The sequence below is a fragment of the Phyllostomus hastatus genome, unplaced genomic scaffold, assembly GCF_019186645.2.
Source record: "Phyllostomus hastatus isolate PE091 unplaced genomic scaffold, TTU_PhHast_1.1 phas_scaffold_46, whole genome shotgun sequence".
In the NCBI taxonomy this organism is placed as follows: domain Eukaryota; kingdom Metazoa; phylum Chordata; class Mammalia; order Chiroptera; family Phyllostomidae; genus Phyllostomus; species Phyllostomus hastatus.
The window spans coordinates 34,496,330-34,508,358 of NW_025334032.1; the positions used below are offsets into that span (position 1 = coordinate 34,496,330).

Below are 12,029 nucleotides of genomic sequence, written 5' to 3' on the forward strand. Positions count from 1 at the left end.
GTGCTCCAGGTTTAGGGGAAGGACAGGGGAGATTCTAACCATTGAAAATGGCTTTCTTTTCCCCAAAAGTTGGCCACCTCCACAGAACAATGAGTGTTTTTGAATAACGCATCCTTTAGTTCTTCCTTTGGCACCACTATGCATTGCATGTTTTCAGCCCTATAGTAATTTCCAGGCCTTGTTTTTTTGGAGAATATTATTGGTTGCATAAGCAGACCTGTCCTGGCATTTCACTTTTAACTTGATAGTCTCAAAAATTAAATTAATGATAACATATGAAAGGTGTCACCCTATGATTTATTTAATCATAACACTCGTGTGCATGTAAAATAAGATTACAAAAATATCTATTATATGGAGTGAGGATTATCTACATGTTTTTCTTTATATGAGTTGTTTATAGTCACTCCAATGAGGCAAAAAAATTAGTATCCTCTGTTTTTTTACAGGTGTTTTTGCATGTGATACAATATTCAACTTCAGTAAATTAATCAAGCCGAGAGAATTGTATCTCTCAAAGACACTTTTCAAGCGTCTTTGTCGTGAACATATAAACGTGCAGCCTGTGCAGCTGCCTGTGACAAGAGCTAGTTGCTGGCCTTGGTGTCAGGTCATGGCTCATGGCAGCTGCCCTCCAAACCCGGCCCGGCTGTGCATCCCGGCCAGGGTGGGCCCGGGCCTGCGTCCGAGATCAGTGGGTGCCTTCGTCAGGGACACCACCGTATTCCCCAGGACAGAGGACAAGAATCGGGGTTTACTCTTTGTTCTGTAAGCGTCAGCTTCAAAGAGCTGAGGAGTGCATTGAGCCCTCTGAGGATGTCGTTTCAGACATCACCAGAAGACAGTTTTCTCTAAAAATGACTTTCCAACATTTGTGCTTTTCCTCAGAGAGCCGCCTTCTGAAAACGGAACAAGTGTCTACGGGGCTGGTGGCTTCATGCCTTACGGCTTTGCAGGCACTTTGGCCGGGGCTGCAACCTGCTTCTATGCCTTCGTGGGATTTGACTGCATTGCCACCACTGGTAAGAGCAGAGTCCTGGCTCCGGGCAGGAGGGAGGGGCCCTCTCTGTGCCACACGGGTGCCCGTGGGTGGCAGCAGAGGGCCAGGACCGAAAACGGGATTTGGATTCAGTGCCAGGCCCAGGCATGACACCGGCCGTCTGTGATAAAAAGAAACTGAATGAAACTCACTCGGCCTTGATTTGCATGTTGGTGAAACTGGGAGGGCGGGACCTACCCCTCGGAAGTCATGAGAGTTACCTAAGGTACATGTATACATGTGAAAAATTACTTTGAAAGAACACACACGAAAAATACTCCGCAAGCTGTCAAATACTTTGCAAGTGTTGGTCATAATTACTACCCTCAACCTTCTGTCTGGATGTGCTGTCACAGTGAGTCATAATGATGGCCACGCTCTTAAATGATCTCTTCTTTATTAGGACAATGTATTGTGGTAATCCTCTTTTCTTTCTTTTATGCAAGAAGGAAATCACGCCAGAATCATCTCTAAGTGTCTACTCTGGATTTGTACTTTTTTGCATGGCCTAATGATTAATTTTGGATGCTTCAAATGGCAAATCTTATGAGAAGGATCCAAAGTATACTGTTTTCTTTTGAAACTAGAGTTTAGTGTAAACAAATAAATAGACTGAGTAGTGTTTATCTAAAGCCTTCATACTTAAGGGTGTACAGAAAGAATCCCGTGACAGGCATTTAATCTCTGTGGATGAATTGCTTCCAAAATGGATTAAGAGCACTTTTCTACCACTAAACATTTACTAATCCTGGAAGAGCATGTTTTTTTTCCCCCTTTCTGGAATTGGATTTCTTTTTTTTTTTTTTAAAGATTTTATTTATTTATTTTTAGAGAGGGAAGGGAGGGAGAGAGAGAGAGAGAGAGAGAGAGAGAGAGAAATATCAGTGTGCGGTTGCTGGGGGTTATGGCCTGCAACCCAGGCATGTACCCTGGCTGGGAATCGAACCTGGGACACTTTGGTTCCCAGCCCGCGCTCCATCCACTGAGCTACGCCAGCCAGGGCTTTGGAATTGGATTTCTATGTAAGAGCAAAGTACCCGCAAGAAGAGAGACCATTCCACGCAGAATAGATGGATCAAGCTAAGAAAACAGAAGGGGTGGGAGCAGAGAAGAATTACCTCGGAGGAGATGGCAAATTCACTGATGTTTTATTCTGCATGCAACCTTTTGTGTTTCCTTAGGCGAAGAAGTCCGGAATCCCCAGAAAGCTATTCCCATTGGAATTGTGACTTCATTGCTTGTTTGCTTTATGGCCTATTTTGGGGTCTCAGCAGCTTTAACACTCATGATGCCCTACTACCTCCTGGATGAAAAGAGCCCCCTTCCCGTAGCATTTGAGTATGTTGGCTGGGGTCCTGCCAAGTACGTCGTCGCCGCGGGCTCCCTCTGCGCCCTGTCGGCAAGGTAAGTTGCATTGCCTCTGGGGCTGAGTCTGTTTGGGTTACTGCAAAGTGAGGTCACTGTCTAAAGAATTCCTCTTGTGTATTTTAAAAATAATCCTAATACCAGGAACACATGGTGCAGCTTTGTATTCTCTGCAGCTTTGTTTTCCCAGAATTGCTCTTGATCTTAAATGATAAAGTTCTTTTCCCCCATCAGTCAAGAGTCAGTGTTTCAAGGGAATGAGGGTCCAAGCTGCAGCAGAAATGCATACAACAGTGGGACAGGCATCCCTGTATACACACACACGTCACACGTATTCATACATGTGTGCATTATGCTGGCATGTTTATGTGAGTATGTTTCCCTGCTGGCTCTGGTGTCACTCGTGGTACTTCAGACGACGGAGACCCCAGGTGCAGACTGGACATTTTCTGTTATCGTTTAAAGCCACATCAAGCCCATGCGTGCAGAAACGCTACACTGTGACATGGCTAACTCCAATGAGCTTCCCTTGTGAAACACTGAGACTTGTTCACATAGCACTGATCAGAGTGAATCTGGTCTGGAAACAGAGACTGCCATTCTCAAATGAATGCTGGAAATGTATGTAATATCTATGTGAAAAGGAAGGGGTAGTTAAAGCTCAAGTGTTTGCATTTTCAGTAGCTGCTTGATTTAATCCTTCAGGATTTGTTCCTCGGTTTTCCTGAGCTACTCATATGTTAAATTAGCAAGTGATTGTAAGACATTTCATTCTAGTTTTATACTGTGCTAGACAGTAGAGCATTCTGACAAAGAGAAAAATAACCTCTGATGGCAAATTTTTTAAGTGAAAATAATTTTCTATAAGCCTGATGTTGGAACAGGATATCTTTCTATATAATTCATCAGCCCAGCTTTTTTCCCCCAAAAAATCTACTTCGTCTTCTCTTTAAGATAATGGGAAGTAACAATTAGAAATTCCTTTCATTGGTTTCTTAGCCACCTGCTGATGATAAGGTTTATCCTGAATAGTTTTGAAAATCTGCAATGTGACGACACCCCGTCACCACAGTCTTAGAAGAGATGGATACAGGCTCCTCTGTGGCCAGCCTCAACCCAGGTTTATTAAAAGATAAAGAAGATGGATTTTTTTTTCATAAAATATTTTACTTATTTTCTCTTAAATGGTTATTGTTCATAATGAAGTAACGTATGGAATGGTGCAGCCAGTAAACATACAAGTTTTTCAGAAATGTCTAAAGTTTTCTTAAACTGTTAATCATGGCTGTGTCTATGTAGTAATTTCATAGTGAGTTGATTTTTTTAAGCTTTTTATATCTTGATTATCTTGTGATGCTGGGAATTATTACTAATTTGATCAAAGATCAGGCTATATGAGGAAAAATCATGGTAAATTAAACATTATTAAGTACATAATTAAATACATAATTATTAAATAAATGAAGGACTGTTCTGTGAAATCAGATTACTTAATCTCTTTTTAAATGATAATACATGTCTGTGTAGGAATTTAATTTTCTGAGTTATTGACACTATAAATGTCTTAATGGTATGATTGGTTTGGTTTATTTTTTGTTGTCTTAATTATTTAGATTTAATTCGGTCATAATCACAGGCATGCACGAATCACCTACATTATTGTTTTTGGGCTGATAATTCCCTGCAGCAGAATAATAAGCAGCACAGTGGTGAACTTGTGCCAGTACGTGTAAATGTCCAATCATAACACGTGTTAACAGTGTGTAATCCCAGCTGCGGGGCTGAGGTTCTGACAGTCACTTAATTTCGGTTCCGGGATGTAATTGTGCATGGATGTCTGCCACACTGCATGTGTCTGCTTTTTATCCAGTCTCCTTGGATGCATTTTCCCAATGCCGCGTGTAATCTATGCTATGGCCGAGGATGGGTTGCTTTTCAAATGTCTAGCTCAAATCAATTCCAAAACGAAGACACCGATAATCGCTACTCTATCGTCGGGTGCGGTGGCAGGTGAGAGAAAGTTAACTTCTATAACGAAAAAGGGGGTCTTTTTTTCATCAAGGATTCTGAAAAAAAAAATACGGAAAGCTAGGTGGTTTTCTGTTCCGATCCGTGTGAAGATCATTAACTTGTTCTGTGAATGTTTCCTGTTTTGAACGGTTTTGACATAGGTTGGTTCTGTGCTTGAGTGTGTCCAGTCTGTACCTGTAACTACCTGTGCAGAGTAATACGTGTAATAACTCATGTGGATTATGAATTTTTCTATTCTAGCCTTCTGGGCTCTATGTTTCCTTTACCCCGGATTCTGTTTGCCATGGCCCGGGATGGTTTACTGTTTAGATTTCTTGCCAGAGTGAGTAAGAGGCAGTCCCCAGTCGCTGCCACACTGACTGCCGGGGTCATTTCTGGTAAGCTTTCCAAACGTGGGCTTCTCAGTATTGGACTTGGGCGTTTTATGCGCATGCATGGACTTACAAAGCGGGTCTGCTTGCTGTGCATGTAAGTTAAGAACCAAATTATGAATAAATTGGGATGCAATCGTTGGGGTGACACCTGAAAATCACGGTGGCAGGGGTTTACCGAAGCGCATTCTTAACTGACCCTGGGGGTTTTTTTTGCCATTTTGTTATTTAAACAAAGCCCCCTTCGGGGGCTTCTCACAAATGTGCAATGGGTTGTAATGGCTGCTCCCTATGTGTCAGTTACGACAGTCTTCTCAGATTGATTAACTAGCACATAAAATTATACTGTCAACAAATAAAATTTTAATTCAAGAATGATTACTTAATTTTGGACATATTAATTGAAAATAATGATTGATTATTTTCTTTTTTTTGGTTAAGGATTTAAGATGGATATTGCTAAAGGACCATAGGGTTTTTGAAAAGCTAATGTTTACCCATGCTTAACTAAGCGTAAGAAATGTCAAAGACAATTTGTACTTGGCTGCTGTAGTCACCGCTGTTAGGGTGGTAGATAGCCCCACTTTCTGGGCCGCCAGGCCCCCCAGAGTTACCCACACCTCATGAACCCTGTTAGGAATCTGTTTTCCCTTTCTCCAGTTTTGTTATCTAAAAACTCCAGAAGCTACCTCTTGACATATCATAATATCATTGTCTAATGCCTTTGGCCAGATTTTTTGGCAGAAATTTTCAGATTTTACACATCAAGAGAATGGCCCTGAAGGTCCTGTTACAGGAAGCAGGAGAGAGGTTCTAGCAAGCTTCGCAGATAAAATGATAAACTATAAGAAAAAAACTATCTTGGCGTAGCAGAAATTCAAACTAAAAATGGCAATTTTGTTGAGGTTTTAAATTGTTGGCAAGACAGGTTAGAGAATGCTAGTATTTAATTATGTGTGAAATGGGATTTATTTTTTAGAGTCAGAGGGTATCTAAACAGCTTCACTTTGTAAATATTTTCTAATAAATGTGGCACTTCATTAGGCGTACATTGGAAGGTCAGGTCACTCTGTCGATGCTTAGATATCTGCCCCCATAAATGAAAGCTGTACTAGATCATCTAAAGCCCATTGTAGTATTACACAGTGCCTTGGGATATTATCGTTTAAAATCATGACAAAAGACCACTCATTTTATTAACTTCATAAACATTTTTATTTTTCCTAGCAAAGCATTGCCTGGTAATATTTAGAATTTTATATATTATAGCTCTATATATTCAGAATTTTTTTAAATGTCCTTTTTTCAGGAAGAATTTAATTTGGGAGCCCAATAAGATATTAAAATTAATACTTAACAAAAGATAATTCTAACAGAAGGCTTTTTTTTAATGCTCTAAAAATATTTGTTGTTGTTTTGTGTTCCCATACCTTACTTTGCTTGTTTTAACTACATCAGTTTGCTTGTGGGGATAATTAATCATGTCCTTCTGTCTTGGCTACCTCATTTGGGCTAGCTGTGATTCTTACAAAACGTGCGGAAATGTTAACGACCTAGTGTATAAGTATTCCAGGGATGGAGAGTTTTCAAAGCAAGGCCTGAGCTGCACTTAAAGAAACAATGTGTGATTGCAGGAGGTGCCCAGGGATGTATATGGGATGGAACCTTGCTTCTGGCTCCTAGTTTTAATCTGCCTATAAAACAGGGATAATAATCCTTTTATTATAAGGATTATAACCTTAAAAAGCACATAAAGTTGCTGGGGTTTTGGTAAAAAACAAACAGTCAAATACTGGCCATTTTGTGTAGCTGAACCTAAATAATTTTTCCTGTCTCTCAGGCTTATTAAATTGAACAAAAAGGAGACAGAAAGCTTGCAGAGAGTTCTAGGACACTATGTGAATGGAATGTAGTATCTGCTTACTGAGTTGGGGAGAGCTATGTGGTAAATTCAAGTTCATATTAGCACGATTTTGATGTTTCAGTGGAGACAAACATTGCTGCCTGCCAGTTAACTATTCTGCTGCGTGAAGCATATTTTGCCTGTTAACATCCTGGGATTTGGGTGAGGACCATAGAGAGAGCGCTCAAATCTAGTCAGTCCGACCCGAGTGAGTGGTTTTAATCAGAGCAGAATTTAGCCTGTACAATTTTATATTGTATATACCTCAAAATACAAATGGAAATCAATATGATTAAATATCACCCTATTGAAGGCTCTTTTATTTGAAGTTTTTTATGATCTTGAAAAAGGACCTCGGCAATGTTTCTTAGCACTGCTTTTCTCCTGAAACATCAGAAGGGAGGAGTGATATTTTCAATTTTTGCCAAGCTAATATTTTTTAAATAATCAAAATAGATAGTTTTTAATAATCAAAGCAATAGTTACCAATCTGATCACTGAGGGGGTTTGAGGTTTTGTTAGCAGTTTGTATGATCTAAAGAACATCGTATTAGTTGTGAGAAATACAGTTTTCTATAGTTGAACTGAAACAAAACAGAAACAAACAGAAAGTCAGTCAGTGGTCCCTGGCTAGAACGTTGTCAGCCGTAGGAACTTGACCACAGGCCGTTCTCTTCACCGTCTTTTTGTTTCCCCACAGCCGTGATGGCGTTTCTCTTTGACCTGAAGGCCCTGGTGGACATGATGTCCATCGGCACGCTGCTGGCCTACTCACTGGTGGCCGCCTGCGTTCTCATCCTCAGGTGCGTTGTCTCGGGGAGAGATGGCTCTGCAGGGCGTGGGTCCGGCTGCAGCCCGGGAGGTGGAGCCAGGGCCGCCGTCCCTGCTCTCTGGGAGTGAGCAGTCTCGGAGCCGAGGGGTCACGGGCATAGAAACAATAGACACAACCGTAGAAAGTATAGATCCGTACCTGGTCCTTAGCAAAGAATCCAACACAATTGATAATGAGCAAGAGGCTGGCCCAATTCTCTGGGAAGGGCAGGTTCTCGTAATATGTAAAGACACTTGAAAATACTATACTTTCTGCCCCAAGAATTCAACGGCTAAGATTTTATACTAAAGATGTAGTCATTGAGGCACACCCAGATATAAGTAAAGGACAGTCACGGAGAAGGTTATTGACATTAGTGAAAATTTGAACTAACCTGAATAGCAATGAGAATGGTTAAATCAATGATGGTACATTTATTTAGTGGGCTGTTCTACAACAAATAAAATGAGACTTAATTATTTGGAGAAATGTATCCGTTTTAGGATGTAAAGGTCTATGGAGCATCTGAATTTATTTAAATAAATTTACATAAAGAAATCACGTTTGCTTATAGATAAACATATATGCATTTATGCCTGGCTGATATTGTGCCAAAATACTAGCAGTGATTAACACTGGGCAGTGGTTTTAATTTTCTTCTGTGTACTTTTGGGTATTTTTCTCCCAGTGAACATATTTCTTCTTTAAGATGGAGGACAGATGGTACTTTTAATTTTTTCAATTATAACTTACATTCAGTATTATTTTGTATTAGTTTCAGATGTACAGTGTAGTGATTAGATAATCATACACTTTACAAAGTGTTCCCCCTGATATTTCCAGTACCCAACTGACACACCACACACAGTCATTATAATACTATTGACTGTATTTCCTGTGCTGTACTTTCTAACCCCATGACTGTTTTGTAACCACCACTCTGTGCTTCCCAATCCCTTCACCTTGTCCTCCAGACCCCTAGGCCCCCTCCCCTCTGGCAGCCACCAGACTGCTCCTCGTACCCATGAGTCTGTCTCTGTTTTGTTCTTCTGTTTATGTTGTTCTTTAGATTTCACACAGAGAGAACCCTCAGGGTTCCACTGAAAGTCTACTAGACCTGACAAATAAATCCAGTAGAGTAGCAGGACACAGAATAAATACTCAGAAACCAGTTGCATTTTTATACACCAATAATGAACTATGAGAAAGGGAAATGAAGAAAACAATCCCACTCACCATGGCATCAAAAAAATAAAATACCTAGGAATAAATTTAACCACGTAGGTAGAAGACCTGCACTCAGACAATCATAAGACACTGAAGAAGGAAATCAAAGAAGATACGAGTAAATGGGAGGATGTAGTGTATTCATGGAGAGGAAGAATTAACATCCTTGTAGATCTGAGCAAAGGCTGTGCAGAGGGAGGCGGCCGCACTGGGGAGCGGGGGGCAGATGCCGGGCCGGGAGGCAGGCTGACGTGCCGACACAGGCTGGTGGCGGGGGAGGAATAAAGGAGAATGGCATGTGCGGGGCTGGGAGGCGGCTGGATGGCTGGGTGAGCTGGTCGGGCTGAAACCAGAGGACTCGGGTAGGCAAGTTCAAGGAGATGAGACCAGACCGGTAGGTTGTGATGAGGCCTTTGAATACCAAACTGAAGAGTCTGTTATTTTGCCACTGATGCTTAACCAGAGTTTCTGGGCTGTCTTCAGGAACATTCCCTTGGGACATAAGTATGTTTAGAATGATCATCCTGTTATCACAGGTGCCTCACTTTTTTAAAATGTGACTGTCTGCGTGGCATATACAACGTTTCTAATGAAACGGCCACCAGAGGGAGCTCAGAGTTGCCGCAGACGTCCTGCGGAGCAGGGTGGTGGCCGGACTCACAGCTCTGGGGCTGGACCCACGAGGAGTGTCGGCTTACTGCCGGAGCTGTGACACTATCTATGAGATGTCTCACCAAGAGTTTCAGGAGCTCTTCGCATTGGGGCCGAGTGTCTCTTTGAGAATCAAGACACCAACCTTTATTTGGGGACAGGTACCAGCCTGGCTTATCGTACGAGCAGCCCAAATACGCTCCCGAGAAAGAAGCTCTGGAACCGTGTGCCGCTGCGGAGTCAGAAAGCGCGTCCCAGGTCACCATGCTGCAGGGACAGGGGTTCAGCCTGTCCGCCCTCTTCAGCCCCTCGGCTCTGCCCACACAGCAGTCTGGTTCTCTCGTGAGCTTCCTGGTGGTGTTCCTCGGTAAGTCCTCCTCCCTGCGGCGTTACAAAGCCCTGGCAGGCGTGTGTGTGGGTGGAGCCGGGGGATGTGAGATGGGACGAAAGGCCTCCCGTCTCCCTGGAGTAGGTTAGCAATTCCCTGGGGCCCTGAAGTGTCCACTTAGCAGGCCATTGGACATTTATATTAGCAGCATAAATGTATCATATTTTGGTGCATGAAGAAGACAGGAAGAAATTCATAAGGTGAGAGTGTCTGGAGTAGATAGTTGGTACATTTCATTAGCCGTTAGGGAGCTCCCTGTGTAAAAGCATCCAGCCAATTACAGCCACCCGTCACGGAACTGGGACCCCAGGAGGCTGGGAGGCAACATAGACAATGCTGTCTGCTTAGCCACAGTTACGTAATCTCACATTCTCAGAGACATTTATTGAACATCATCTGTGTGCCAGGAAGTCTGCTGGCACTTTGAATAACGAGAGCTGGCCCTTGCACTCCCTGGGCTTTATGACACAGGATGACTGGTGGTAAGCTAGGGGAAGTGCACATTTCTCTGAGAGCACCATGGTGGGGCCCCTAACGCAGACCTGGTGGTCAGAGGTAGGGTCGGTGGGTGGCCATGTCCCTCTGAGAAACAGGGAGAAAAGATGCAGGTCATTTTATTTGTTTACAATGGCTGAACCTGGACAGCCTTGCCATTCCCCGTTTGAATAGGGGGATGCCGACCCCTGACAGTGGCCCACCAGTCCATGTGCTATATATAGTCTGAGACAGTCACCAGGTGGCACATGGGCAGGGAAAGCAGGAGGGTCGTGCCCGAGGGGGAGGTTGACTTCCTAAGAGGAGCCGGTGGTGAGTAAGCAAGCAGCGTTCCCTAAGTCAGTGAAATCGGCCACTTCTGCCCACCCTGAACATGGAGAGTCTGAGTGTCTGGCAAAGTAGATATGAAAGGACTTGGTGTCTTATCACAACCCACTGTGGGGACGGAGGCACCCGAGCAAAGAAGCGTGGGTGCTGACTTCCCGTCACGGGCGTGTCTCCTCCGCAGCCTGTCTCGTGTTGGGCCTGAGCGTGCTGACCACCTACGGAGTCCAGGCCATCGCCGCGCTGGAGGCCTGGAGCCTCGCTCTCCTGGTGCTGTTCGTGCTGCTCTTCGTCGCCGTGGTCCTCGCCATCTGGAGGCAGCCCCAGAATCAGCACAGAGTCGCCTTCATGGTTCGTGTCGTGAGGGTCAGAGACGCCAAACATGGGGCACGGGTTCCCTCGGACGTCAGTTTTTATGGGTTTTTTAAAGCGTTTCTGAAGTTAACCAATGGACAAGAGTGTCACATTTCCTTGAGACGCTCCTTCCTGTCGCAAGTTCTCTGTTGGCGTCGGCCATGTGACTGCCCTTTTCAAAAACTTGAGGATGCCCCTATCGCAGTGTTATATGTAATAGCACACACAGGTCTTGTCAAAGAAGGTCCTGTAGAGGAGCGAAGGCACCGCTGGAATATTTTATTTTAGAAAGTCAGGACCCTCTCAGGAAGGTTACTCCCCACAAAAGCCCTTCCACTGCACAGGAAATTGACCTGTCACATTGGAACTCAGAGCAGGTTTCAGGTGGGGGAGAACTTTCTGGAAGCATCCCCAGAGATGCTGTAGGTATCCGGAGTCACAGAGGCATGGCGGGTGGATGCCCAAACTGCACCTGTGAACCTGGACTAAACGAACCCTTAAAGCCAATTGCTTCTTGGCGATGATGCAGGTGTTTGTGGTCTGCATACAGCCCCTGTTGCTTTGGGCCACAGTAAACAGTGCAAAATGTCGTGCTCGCCTTAGTATTCTTTGGAAGAGGGGCTTTTGTTCAGGTTGTCCTTTGCGTAAGACTCTAAACTTAGAGATACAGAATGAAAATGTATAGGACGTCAAGTTAATTATCCCCATGTCGAATAAGTTGGGGAATGTGCTTTCAAATTCTGAGTATGTTTAAGAAGATACTTTTCCCCGTAGGTCCCATTCTTACCATTCCTGCCAGCGTTCAGCATCCTGGTGAACATCTACCTGATGGTCCAGCTGAGTGCGGTGGCTTGGATCCGGTTCAGCATTTGGATGGCGCTCGGTGGGCCTTTCAGTATTTCCCCTGTCTCAGCTTTGGCTCTCTCTGATTTCATGCACTGTGGTGGAAGAAATGCGTCCCTTCCCCTTCGCAGAAATAAAGGGTTTTTTTTTTCTCCCCACATCCTCCTTTTCCAAGTGTGAGAACATCTGCGTGCTTACTTTGCCACATGTTTTTGGATGCCTTTTTA

The 12,029-nt window shown here is 43.6% G+C and overlaps 1 protein-coding gene across 2 annotated transcripts in view; it reads left to right on the forward strand.

Annotated features, from left to right (window-relative positions):
- SLC7A2 (solute carrier family 7 member 2) overlaps positions 1 to 12,029 on the forward strand; it is a 54,479-nt gene that overhangs the window by 37,567 nt on the left and 4,883 nt on the right. The window contains exons 5-11 of one of the 2 annotated variants that reach the window (XM_045821301.1): positions 889 to 1,022; positions 2,221 to 2,443; positions 4,275 to 4,414; positions 7,410 to 7,512; positions 9,560 to 9,765; positions 10,790 to 10,956; positions 11,734 to 11,842. In XM_045821301.1, the coding sequence (XP_045677257.1) occupies positions 889 to 1,022; positions 2,221 to 2,443; positions 4,275 to 4,414; positions 7,410 to 7,512; positions 9,560 to 9,765; positions 10,790 to 10,956; positions 11,734 to 11,842 (1,082 nt within the window). Of the gene's footprint in view, positions 1 to 888; positions 1,023 to 2,220; positions 2,444 to 4,274; positions 4,415 to 4,675; positions 4,813 to 7,409; positions 7,513 to 9,559; positions 9,766 to 10,789; positions 10,957 to 11,733; positions 11,843 to 12,029 lie in introns of both variants that reach the window. The other variant, XM_045821302.1, reaches the window with a different exon arrangement.